The 13,238-nt window shown below is 43.5% G+C and overlaps 1 protein-coding gene across 2 annotated transcripts in view; it reads left to right on the forward strand.

Annotated features, from left to right (window-relative positions):
• SFMBT2 (Scm like with four mbt domains 2) overlaps positions 1 to 13,238 on the forward strand; it is a 100,677-nt gene that overhangs the window by 52,077 nt on the left and 35,362 nt on the right. For both annotated transcript variants that reach the window (XM_064656551.1, XM_064656552.1), the window contains 4 exons: positions 1,421 to 1,522; positions 2,142 to 2,289; positions 8,172 to 8,254; positions 10,773 to 10,899. In XM_064656551.1, the coding sequence (XP_064512621.1) occupies positions 1,421 to 1,522; positions 2,142 to 2,289; positions 8,172 to 8,254; positions 10,773 to 10,899 (460 nt within the window). The remainder of the gene's footprint in view (positions 1 to 1,420; positions 1,523 to 2,141; positions 2,290 to 8,171; positions 8,255 to 10,772; positions 10,900 to 13,238) is intronic.

Raw genomic sequence — 13,238 nt, forward strand, 5'->3', positions numbered from 1 at the left:
TAATATCTAATCTAAATCTGCCTTCCTTCAGCTTAAAGCCATTCCCTCTTGTCCTATCACTGCATGCCCCTGTAAAGAGTGCCTGCTATACTGGAGGGCTCTCAGACTCCTGGATGTCTGCTAGTTCTTCAGCCATTAGTTCCTTGAGCCCCAGGCCATTATTGTTAAATTTTCCTCAGTTTCCTCATCAGTGTATACTTCTGCTCTGAGACTAAACCCGTTATGATTTTTTATTTTTTAAACTGCTTTTTGTTTCTCACAGAAAAGGCTCCGTAACATTGCAGGGTTGTAAGATGAAAACGACAATTCACTTAGCCATGGTTGGAGCTTGTAAAAATCCTTATCTCTGGCAGCACCGGGAATGTAAGATCCCAAAATAGAAGTTGTTAAGTCTAACAAGCGGAGACAGTTCTTGGGAAAAGAAAGCACGATGACATACAACTTTGGATCAATAGAAAATCATTTCAGAACAAGAATACAGCATGTAGCAATGAATGTAGATGGGTTTGTCATTGCTAACCACTTATTAGATAGCAAGCTTTCTGCATGTATTTTGGAGCAGCCTGTGAATGTGTGTTAAATATAACATCATCTCTTTTTATGCTTGTATTGGCTGATGCACCGATGGTTTGGAACTACTGTAGGACATTTTTATTGAATGAACACAAAATGCAATCATTGCTCTGGAATTAGGATGCCAGCTTGTATGACTATTAGATAGGGGTCACAAGGGATGGAGTAATTAGATGTTAAACACTAAACTGGTGGCAAGTTGGGAAGTTGAATCTGGGTTGCTTATGAGTTTCAGGATCCTGCTGCCGTCCCCAAGGCTGCTTTGGGGAACCCTCTGGGGTTTGATCCCGGGTGAAAGTGTTTTGTTGGGCATGTACTTGAGCACAGCTGCCTGTTTTCCCATCAACATGTTCCCTTGTTGCCCACATTTTGGGTCTGAGTTCAGTGTCCAGGCCTTAGTCCACCTTCAGTCTCCTGGCTGGAAAAAATACCTTTCCAACTTACCATCTTGGAAACTAATGCAGGTGCTTATTTTGGTGCCCTGCAGGTGCTGGACATCCATCAGGGCAAATCAGGGCCATCCTGAGCTGTTTCTGTCCATGTTGTGCATTACCCCGAGAAATGTCAGGATGAGACCTGATGCTCTTGGACCCCTAGTTGCTCTCTGGTCAGAGGTGAAGAGGCTCTGCCAGGGGATGATTTTCAAGCAGCCATTTCTCAGGCAGGTCCTCATTTTGGTGAGCACAATCTCCTTGTTGACTGAGTTCTGCTTAGATGCTGCTGATGAGGTGGACATACACTCAGCTAAGTGACAAAATCCACGTGGACACCTTTGAAATAGATTTTCAAATGTGTTGGCTCCTTGTTGGATGTCACCATGTGTTCCTCTTCCTATGTCTTTCTGCAGGACCATGCTGATTTGAGAAACCACTTCTTCACTGTGGGGATGAAGCTGGAGGCAGTGAATTTGAGGGAGCCCTTTCATATCTGTCCTGCGTCAGTGACCAAGGTGAGCGCTCGGAAAGGAGGGATGAAAACAGTCTGGTGAGGAACCTCTTACTGATTTCCACCACATTTAATAAAATTGGAGAGTGGTACTTAATTGGCTGGAGAACACATGAAGAAATATTTTTAAAATCCATGGATGTTTGTAATTAATGAATTGAGTCTTTCCCACAAGCATCCCAGCTGACTGTATGCACTTAGAACCAATGGGGATGAGCACGTTCATCCACCACTTCCATGCAAAACTCTTTTGTCTCTGTCTTCTCTACATCCATATGTATTTTCCCTGCCCATCTGGCAAACCTTTGGAAATAAAACAGCTGAATGGAGGCAGTAGCTGGATGTTTAATCCACACTGTCAAAGGCAGGAGGGAGGAGGGCGGTGAAGTCTCCAGGATCACCTTCAGTCCCTGCTTAGCTGAGAGCCCGCTGAGTGACCCTGAACCCCAGTGTTTTCCCTTTTCTCAGTTTACCCATCTCTAAAACTCAGGCTTTGATGTCTTTGGTGGAAATACTTTGATGGAAAGAGTTAGGTGAGAGCAGGTTATTTTCAGTAGTTTGATCCCACAGCTTTCCACGTTACCTAATGTTCTGACTTTGTTCTCTTCTTTTTCATCCCTTAGGTTTTTAACAATCATTATTTACAAGTGACCATTGATGACTTGAGACCTGAACCCAGCAAAATCTCAATGCTTTGCCATGCAGATTCCTTAGGGATCTTGCCAATACAGTGGTGCCTTAAAAACGGAGTCAATCTCACACCTCCCAAGGGTTCGTATTCCTTCTCAGTGATTTTCAGGTTTCCTCTGAAGCAAATTTGCATGTTATTATTGACTTTAAAACTGTAGTGGTGGTTGCTGCAGAGCATCACCTGAAGTATCTCAAGCCATAGTAGCTCTCTGGAGTGACTGGGGCTGTTCTGGCTCACACCAGCCCATGAACTTCTTAGCAAATGTGTCTTGATGGTGGATTAATGCCCATATGCTCTGAAGTCTGAATCAGGCTGAATTTATCCTTGTGAATTCCTCTAAAATGAATCCTAGCAATTCTTTGTGTATGTAGAGAACAAAAGGAGCATTAAAAGTCCCATCATACAACGGGCAAACCAGGCATCTCCCTGTAGCATCCACCTGGATACAACACTGAGGCCAAACAAAGCTCCTAAATCTGAATGTCCAAACTGAACTCAACAGCTGCCTGCCCAGGAGTGTGTAGGCATTTCCTTGGCTGTCTCAGAAAATCCCAGGCGAGGGCTCATTGTGGGCGGTGTTCAGGTCAGAGCCAGGAGAAGCAGCCTCCAACGGTGCTATTCCCCAATTTTCTAGTGTGCAGTTAATTACTCTCCGTTTCAGACAACCCCCCGCGGTGTCCCAGCAATATTTCTTTGCTTGAAAAACGTGCTGGTTCTCTGGAATTTTAGATTTTTGAAACTGGCTGGCTCGTTGGTCCATTGCCAAAAATTGGCGTTGCTCGGGAGAAAAAGAAACAAAAAAAATCCCACTGAGTTTTGTGTATGAAGATTTGTCTTAGTTTTGGAAAAAGTGTGGTGCTGCCAAACCCAGGGAAGTGAAGGGTTATTCTGTACTGGATTGAGAGTCCTCTGCTTTTTCAGCAGATGCAATTTGAAATTCCCACCAAAGTCCTGGAGCCCTGTGCGTGCAGCTGCATACGGTGCATCCATTATTACTCTGCTGCTTATACTGAAATAAACGTATTCAGTAAATGTGCTGTCTGGGGCTTTAGCTCCCTCCTGCTTAAATCCAGGTGAAATGATAATACCTGTGTAAATGCTCACTGATACTGGCCAGAAAAGTTGCTAAAAATGAAAGCAGATGAAGTATTTTCGGTTTTTTCCACCCAAATTCACATGTGGCTTCCCCCAGGCTGGATAATTAACTGAAGCAGACCATGGGCCAGACATTTCTCTTTACAGGGTCGTGGCCTAATAATTTCCAATCTGTGCTGGTACAAAGCCTGTCTGAGATGGTGTTTTATGGGTCAAGTATGTGCAAACGCTTTTTTAGATGCCAACATTTTTAGATGTGTCTGAAGCATCCGTTTTATGAATATTTTTTTCAACTTAGCCAGTAAAGTCCAAGGGGAAAGTTTTTACATGGACTGGTGCATCAGACCAGCAACCTGGTCTAGTGGAAGGTGTTCCTGCCCTTGGCAGGGGTTGGAATTAGGTGATCTTCAAAGCCTCTTCCAGCTCAAACCATTCTGTGATTCTATGATCCAGTGTGATGCCTGGTGATTGGAGTCTGCCTGGATGCCTGAGAAAATGTAGCAAGTCTCCCCTTATTCCTCTGATGAAAATAAAATTTGCTTTCTTCTGTGAGATCAGGAATCCTAAAGGAAAGCTACTTAAAAGGCATAAAGCCAGTGGCAGATAGATGCATTCTAGATGTTGCTGTATTTTTTACACTGTGTATGAGGGCTGCATGCCCAAACTGAATTTTAGCACCTTTGGTATCAAAAACCTTTTTGGTTGGTAGACAGGCTCTCTGAGTTGCTGAAATGTAATCAGATACTAGAATGATTCATTTAAGAATAAAAACTCCCAAACTAAACACAGCAAACCCCCACAAACCACAAAAAAAGAAAGCAGAGGGAAAGTGAAAAGCATCCAGACCTCTACTGAGGGGGCCAGACTTCTCTGAGCAGAATAATACCAGCTTTGGGTGAAAAAAATGGCCAGGACTGATATGAGGGGGCTGCAATGCTGCAAAGTGGGGAAGGCTCTGGTGTGAGCTGGCTGCTAATGAACTGGGCTGTACTAGGAGGAAATTCCACCATTTCCACCTAAATCACAGCTCTGCCTTCCCCTTCTTGCACCAGATTGGACCAGCCTCCTGCTACCCCAGTGCTCACACATTCCCAACCAACATCACCCCTAACAGAGAATAGGCTGACAATATTACTTCACCAGAAAGGTGCTCAAGCACTGAAACAGGCTGTCCAGGGCAGCAGTGGAATCACCATCCCTGGAAGTGTTAAAGAAATGACTTGATGTGGTCTAGTTGAGAAGATGGTGATGGATCAAAGGCTGGACTCGATCTGAGAGGTCTTTTCCAACCTTTATAAATCTGTGGTTCTGTTTAGTGTTGCCCAAACGGCTCTCCCTGTTGAAAGGCAAGAAGTTCCCATGAAGCAAAAGATGACAATGGAAGAAGTACCTTTTTCTTTGTGTGAAAAGAATTTCTTTGCTGTGTTCTGGGCTTGGGATTTTTTCTTAATTTATGATTGACGAGGGGGTTTTCTGTTCTTAAAATTAACTGAATTAATTTCATCAGAACAATGTGCCATGTTGGGGTATTTGAGTTCAGAGTCCTTTATTTATCTGATAACCATTCTCATGCCTTTTTGCCTATCAGGGGTTTATTGAAGCCAAACATAAAGTAAATGAGTCATGAACAGGAGGTGCAAACATTTGCTACTACAAATAGAGAGCAGTATTTTCCTGTACAGTGCCAAAAATGAATACCCATTTACTGCTGCTGTATAAACATTGAACAAGCACTGTTTATATTTATTAGAGCTGGATTTATAGACCACTTCCCTTTAGAGTAACAACCATTGTTTTATGAGCTATTAAGAGGGGGGGGAAACATTTTGATAGTGCTCCTAGTTGTAAGCCTTACTAAGGAAATGCCACTTCTGAAGACTCCAGTACATTTGTATTGTTATATTTGCTTCTTGTTAGACTGCCGGGCTCTTCCATGGTGAGAGCTGAGATAGCAAACACAGCGAGGTTTTAAATGTTTGTAGGAGCAGCAGATGAATCGTGCAAACACAGCTTTCAGTGTTGTTACTTGGGCTGAGCCTTTCAGGATAACAGTGTGTGAATGCCATGTGCCAGTGGAGGTACTGGGTATGTGGTGCCTCCCCATGTACTAAGGGAGGCAGCTTGTGGCATGATCATAGAACCACCGAATCACTAAGGTTGGAAAAGGCCTCCAAGATCATGGAGTCCAATCTTTGACTGATCACTACTTGGTGAGCCAGACCACAGCACCAAGTGCCACGTCCATTTGTTTCTTGAACACTTTCAGGGATGGTGACTCCACCACTTCCCTGGGCCGTCCATTCCAATGCCTGACAACTCCTTCAGTGAAGAAATTCTTCCTAATGTCCAACCTGAACTTCCCCTATCACAATTTGAGGCCATTTCCTCTTGTCCTGTTGCTTGTTGCCTGGGAGAAGAGCCCAGTCCCCACCTGGCTACAACCTCCTTTCAGGCAGTTGTAGAGTGATAATGTCCCCCTGAGCCTCTTTTTCTCTGGGCTAAATAACCCCAGCTCCCTCAGCTGCTCCTCATATGACTTACTCGCGAGACCCTTTCCCAGCTCAGTTGCCCTTTTCTGGGTACAATCCAGCATGAAAATGTCTTTCTTGAAGTGAGGGGCCCAGAACTGGACACAGTAATTGAGGTACAGCGTCACTGTGATGTTCCATAAAAAGGCCATGTACAGGTCAGGGCTTGTTTGAAGCCAGTTCCTGAGTGTGCTCCTCTTGGAATCATCCTCATTCTGCTGCTGAAGTGAATTACAGCAAACTCTCCAACAGCCCTCCCTTTTTTCATTCCTTCTGAAGTCTAAAGGGAAAGATCTTCCAGTGATTTCAGTGGCGCAGGGCCAAGCCAACCAGTGGTTGTGCAGTGACAGCACAGTCAAGTTTTTACACCTCACTGAAACCTCTTTAATGTGCCTTTTCCATCCACTCTGACAAGGTTTTGCGTAGCTTGCAAATGAGATACAAAACCTGTCCATGAGGGGTTTAAATCAGAGATGAGAAGAAGTGCAGGGTATGGTCAGTTTTTTTATTCTCTGGCAGCTGAAATGAACCCCAGGTGATGTCATTTATACAACTGTGTCGTGGCTGTCCCCACGAGCCCATCCCCAACTTCTGGCGTTGATGGAGAGTGAGAGGGACTTTCACAGGGCAATTCTGCTCTGTCTGCAGGAGAACAAACAGACCACCTCTAGATCTGCCTGTTTCTGTTGTTGACTCCTTGGGGAACCCAGGGTGACTGGCACAGCTGTAGATGTCCCCACTGCAAACATCTGTACGTGATCAGACAGATCCCCCTCTAACATCAAGTGATATGCACATCTCCTGTTTTCCATTTTGTTTTATGAAGCTGAAAAGTCTCTGGCAAACAAATAACTGGAGAGAAAAAAGGAGATGGAGAAGAAGAGGGAAGAAAATACTGTTGCAGAAGTTGTTTGCTAAAAAAACAGTGCAGGGGTATTTTTTATATGAAACATGAAGATTCTTTATAAGTAATTGCCCTTTTTTTTTCCTTCCCTGTGCATGTTTATTTCTAGTTTTCTTATTATTATGCCCCACAGAGACAGGCATCTTAGCTCAAGGCTTTATCGTTATAATTTGTCCTATATGCAATCATTAGGATTAGAAGTTCATCTTATCCCATATACTTTGCATCTTAGCAGGATGCTTGGGACTTCATTTTCAAAATTTTTACCCTCATTTTTGGGATCTGGCTGACTGATAAGGGACTACACTCAGTATTCCAATCCTTGCCCATAAAAAATGTCGCAGTTTTCATTGTTATAAGTGATTAATTCACATCTGATCTTATGTGTACCTTTTTGACTATCAATGCAAAAGGCATTTAGGGATGTTCTGTGAAATGAGGCCAGGCTAGATGCCAGGAAGGGAGATTGAGGGGAGAACTTGGCCTTTGGGTGACTCCTGAAACTTTCCAGTGAGAGTAGTTCTGCCATAATGTTATTAGAGTATCCACAGGGCCCTGAACAGGATTAGCACTCACTGGTTTCAAGCACTGTAAAAATACAGATTAAGAGGCAGGCGAAAAAAAGCCCCAAAAAGCAACTTAAAAAAAACCCCTTTCTGTCCCAAGAGTTTATTGCCTAAATAGCCATAAGAGTAGTGGATGAGCAGAGGCCTGATTTGTTTTTCTGTGATGGAACTCTTTGAGAGATGCTCACTTTTACCTAGAAGCAGAGGCTGAAGGGATCATGTAGTTGCTGAGATTGGGAATTTTGTGGTCATTTTCCAGCTCTGCTCCAGGTTTCTCTAACATTCTTACTGTGATGGGATTGAGCTGGGAAGTCAGTCCTGGAGGGTACATCCATGTCAATGAAGAGGGGGCTTATCTCATGCTTTGAAAGAGAGAATAAATCAGCTTCTGATTGTGCTGATCCTCTCCCTGTCCACTGCTGAGGGACCAGCTCATAACCCATGTCCAGCTCCACAACCCCATCTTTTAGATAGCTAAAGGAAGAAGAAAGAAGTCCATGAGCAGCCCCACCTGGAAATTGGGGACAGCAGCACCTCTCAGTAGTTATGGGTTTATTAAAAGTTTGTAGATGCTAACAGAAAAGGGAAAATAAGGAAAATATTTATGTTTTATTGCTTCTTAATGAAGAGTTTGAGTTTTCAAAGTGAAATGCAGAAGGTGTGTGAGTGAGGGCTGGAGAAGTGTTGACATTGGCTCTCATGGAGTATAAAGGGGCATCCAGAGAAATTGCCTGGTGATGCTGCACAGTTCACTGAGGTGGGATGGGATGCTGAAACATGGATGTTCATCTGCTTGGGGACCATTTTGTGCTCTCTCTCTCCGGTGTGAAGTGGTGGCTGATGTCACTTTCTGTTTTGTCCTCCTGCAGGTTACTCTGGCCAGGACTTTGACTGGGCAGACTACCAGAAGCAGTGTGGAGCGGAGGCAGCGCCTCACCTGTGCTTTAGAAATGTAAGTCCTTCCTTTGACCTTGGCATTGGTCCTGTCTGTCCATGGGAAACAAAACAGCTTGCACAGAAAAGCTGCAGCAAGGCTTTGGGAGATTCCCCAGACCACCATGAGTCTGCCTTAGGAAGGGAACTGGAGAAGTGTTCCAGATCTCCATCCCTAAAAGAGAAGAAACTTTCCCTCTTGTCTTTATCTGATTAGTTTTCTGCTCTTCATCTCCTCTCTGCTTCTGTACAGCACTTAGCACAAGAAGGATCTCAACTGACCATAACAAGTAATTCAAGTCCTATTAAAAAAAAAAACACTAGGTAAAGAAGTTGCATGGTTTCATCTGTCCCTTTTCACATTTTGGATGTTTTTCTCTGGTTCCCAGGGGGATACATATAACCAAACCACATGTCTTTCAAAGCTAAGGTTGAAAATATTGAGTTCATAGTATGAGAGGAGTGATTAACCCTCATGGATGGGGTTTGGGACAGTTCATGTGCTTCCTTGATGCAACAGCAGTGATGCGAGAGTGAGCAGCCCATCATTATGTTGGAGTCCATAAGATTCAGAGCTTTGGAAATAATGTTTTACAGGATGTTTTACGGCGATGACAATCCTGTGTGACTTGATCTGACAGGTATTCATCACTTGGGGAAATGCAGATCCAGCTTTCTGCCTCTTCCAGTAACTTGATGCTCTTCTTCATGTGCCCATCAACTGATTGAAGTTGAGATCCCATCAGTAACCAAAAATGTTACTGATGATGGTACCTAAATGTTACTGGTGCAACTAAAATGAGCACAGAAGGGTTTGTGAAATAAACTAGTGTAGTGGATGACGGACAAGCAGGTTCCTCTAGGAATTACATTTTCACTCTACTCAGAAGTCACAGGACTGGGGGATGAGGTGTTCATGGAAAGCAGAATGGAGACAGTCTCACCAGGCACAGGTTTTGCATGGCCTTGGTCATGTGTGGTGGCCCAAGGGCAGCTTGTCTTGGAAGCTTTGATAGTGAACTGATGAATTTTTTGTTGATGAATTCAGAAGACCTGTACCTCAACAGACCCTGACTTGAGAATCAAATTAGAGTAAGGATTTCTTTACCCCATTTATACCCCCTATGCATAACTCTTTACCTAAAGGGACTTTAAGTGAAGATTACTGAAAGTGGTGAGGGAAGCTGGACAGTGCTGCTTCACACCAATAGAGAGGGAAAATTGTCGTGTTTCTTCTCTTCTGCAGTCACCCCTCCCTTTTCCTTGTATCTCTTTTCATTTTACCAAGTAATGGATCTGTTCTCTTAGCACTGGCAGCCTTGAGAACAGTCTCTGTATAATATCCTCCAAGATTAAATCAGGTCTGAGCACTTTTTTGTCCTTTTTTTTTTTTCTCCTAAGGAAACATTCACCAAATGAACATGTGTCTGTTATTCTTTCACTCTTGATAACGCAGTTCTTTGCAGAGAGATGCAATCTCTCTGTTGTCATTTGTTCAACCTCCGTGGCAGGTTTGTCCACTTGATTGAGGCTCTGAGGGGCTCTTTGATAGAAGCTTTTTGCAAGCACATCTTCCACCTCGTGCAGCCAGACGTGGTGCTGGCAGTGGATGTGCTGTAACTGTTTTCCCAGGGGGAATTTTCAACAAGGAGGGGCAGTTATGAAATGGATTGACATGACCAAATGCTTAGTAAAATAAACTCCCAGCTAACTGTTTTGCCATTGATTCTGTACAAATGAGCCTCCAGCACCGAGTGGCAATGAAAGGAGACGGTGCGATGATAAATGATGTTTCCTTGTTAGGCAACTAAAAGGCATTTAAACAAACTCACCCTGCTTTTCTGCAGTCCTGGCCATCAGCAGCTTTAAGAGGGTGAAGCTGATCTGGGTGCTGAGCAAGGCTTGAGACAGTCCAAGAGATATTTGAGACTAGCAGCACGCTCTTGGATGCAAAAAAGACCAAATCCAGAAGTTTTTGGTCTCACAGAGAGCTCCCAGTGATGGCTCAAGTTGAAATTCCCGCAGTCCTTGTTGTTATAAAAATGGCAGAAGCATTGAATTTGAGCCTGGCTTCCAGTTTCTCACATGGGGTGGCTGGATGGGAGATTGGTGTCATTTTGAGTCAGTGACTATTATTACCCATCCCAGTTATTATTAAATCTCAGCCAAGAAGGGGAACCTTTTCATACTCCTGTGGGCAAAAAGAGAGAGATGCAGAGGTGGTACCATTGTTGCTGATGAGCTTGGTCTTGGCCAGTGGTGGGTCTGTCTTGGAGCAGACTGGCATTGGCTTTATTGGACATGGGGCAAGCTTATGGCATCTTCTCACAGAAGCCACTGCTGTAGCCCCTCTGCTGCCAAAACCTTTCAAACCCAGTACAGGTATCCAGGGCAGCTTCATTTTTTGTTCTTCAGTGTATCCTGCACTTCCAGTGAAAAGCAAACCATGCTAAATTTGTGCTTCCCACTGGACAGCCTGATTGAAGTCACACAGTGCTGCAGTGCCATATTTCAGTGTTGCCTCTTGACTCTTTCAGACATCCTTCAGCCGTGGCTTTACTAAGAACATGAAGCTGGAGGCAGTGAACCCCAGGAACCCTGCAGAGATATGTGTTGCTTCTGTCACCTCAGTGAAAGGACGGTTAATGTGGCTTCACCTGGAAGGTAAGTGCTGTAACAGCTTCTTCTGTTTGCCTGGCTAACTCACTCAATTTTGTCCTTCATCCTCTGCACAAAATTGCTTTCTTCAGCTTTTCTGTTTTATACATGTTGACCAATAGTGTGTTCTAAAGAATTATCTTTCCCTGATCTTTCTCTGAGGGAGCTGCAAGCCCTTCCACCCTCCCATCCTTGTGGACTCGTATCAACATGACCTCCATTGACAACAGAAACCTCTTTCCTGCCCTCATGGTAGACCTCCATCCTGGGAATGGAAGTTTGCCTCGCTTGTGCAGCTGAGACTTCCACTGTGATTCCCAACATACTGTCATGCTCTCTCCTGACCCCCAGCAACCAACTTCCCTAACCCTTTCTCCCTCTCTCCTTCGCTCTCTCCCTCCCTCTCCTTTTTTCACCCATGTCCATAAGACTTTTGCAATATATGCTGTTCCTCACCATGGCCATCTCATGCTCATTTCCCTCCTCCCTGTGACCATGTAATTTTCTTTGTTGATCTGAGAGGAATCTTGAAGTCAGTAACTGTATTCTATAGACTTTAGAAAGCACTCACCCCGTGGGGGACACCAGCACTGTACAAGCAGTGTTAGGACAGTGCTGAATTCTAGCAAAGCATAATAACATATCAAAATTCCATCTCCACCTTTCTTGAAATGAGGCATAAATCAGCTCCTTTTTTCTGTTTGTTTTTGCACTTAGGACTGTTTTTCCAATTCGTCTGGGCAAGGACTGATTGATTAAGTGTGTGTAATTTAAAACAACACAGGGATTTTTTTTTACTACTCCTTTAAAAACTGGAATTTGTAAAATTCCAAAAGCCATGTTCATTTAAGTGTTTTGATGGGCACTGTGATAAACCATAACAAGCATCTGTCATTGTCACAACACAGTTTAATTTTTAGCCATGTTTGAAGCTACTGGCTTTGTCTGTAAGGGATGTAAAAGCTTCAGTTTTCCTCTAAAATCAATAGTAATTGGCTCAGCATCAACTACAAATATAGTATACCTATTTGCTTTTTTCTGGAGAACCATGAACATGGCAAAGGCGTTTCCAGTGGCCCACAGTAAGATTTTGGCCCTTCCAGGGTAAAACAGTTACAGAAGGTTTAGTGTGAGCACAAGACATTGTTGAGCATATGATTTCAGAAAAGAACAGAGGGATTGGGGTTGAGACAAGAGGTTCTTACAGAAATTGCATGTGAGATGAAAACTCAGGCCTGATCTGCAAAAAAGGGCACTTTACCTCTACAGCAAGATGCTCAACTCTCCATATTTTGCGTCTGGAAGACAGTGAAAGCAAGATTGATACTAAATGTATTTCTTTGTCATCACCTGGCATATCACCTCCAGTTAATAAAAACATTGGCAGGTAACCCAAATTATCATTTGTGCCAGCAGCTTGCTCTAAAATACAGGACAGGCAGATGCTCAGTGGCTTTGCTCTACAAAAATAACATTCCATGGTAGACAAGTCTTTCCTAACTCCTCTATGATAAATCCCATTCTTGGAGATTTTTTTAGTCAACTGCTGCCTAAAGAGAGAATCCCTCTGCGTTTTTGCTTTTGATAGAGCTCTGTGCAATAACAGGTTGGGTTTTTCTCCTCTGAGGTAACTGGTTGCTTCTAATTCAAGGTATCAACACCTCATCTGTAGCCTGGTCCACACACAGGGCAGGCTTGTTAAAGAACTGAAATCAACACTTGTTTGAAATTCCATTCTCACTAAGGCTGTTGAATTTATACTCGTCTGGTCAAGGAATCTGATGCATTTTGGCAGCTTCCCTTTTTAGATGACCAGGTGCCTTCACCTTTATATGCATAAAACGTGGATAGAGGCAGGGAGAGGACAACACACTCCCACCTTGCTTCCCTCCCTCATCTCTTTCCCCCCTGCCTTTTACTCTCTTAATTTCTTAAAGGATGTTTTTTACATCTTACCTGTGTGCATCTCCTTGTCTTTTGAGTTCTGATATATAGATGCTTTACACTTGGTTTATATCTCGATAGCAGGAATAGAATGATCTGTAGTAAAAGGAAAAGATGCAAAAGACTGCAAAAATAAAAAGAAATCTTTGCTGCTGTAGAAATACATCACTACAGTATGCACAGTTATGCTAAAAGAGGCGTTAAAAAAAAAAAACCAACACAAAACCCTGCTTGCAGAGTTGTAAAATAAATGTGGCTTGAGCTGTGGCGTGTTTTTTTCACTCCGTTGATATACTGTTGTTTCTAACTGATTATTTATATTCTGGAAGCAGCAAGACTCCCCAAGTACCATGGGAGCCTCTTGCTGAAGACCTCGGGTCCCACCATTTGTCATGGGCACG

Source organism: Pseudopipra pipra, chromosome 5, assembly GCF_036250125.1.
Source record: "Pseudopipra pipra isolate bDixPip1 chromosome 5, bDixPip1.hap1, whole genome shotgun sequence".
In the NCBI taxonomy this organism is placed as follows: domain Eukaryota; kingdom Metazoa; phylum Chordata; class Aves; order Passeriformes; family Pipridae; genus Pseudopipra; species Pseudopipra pipra.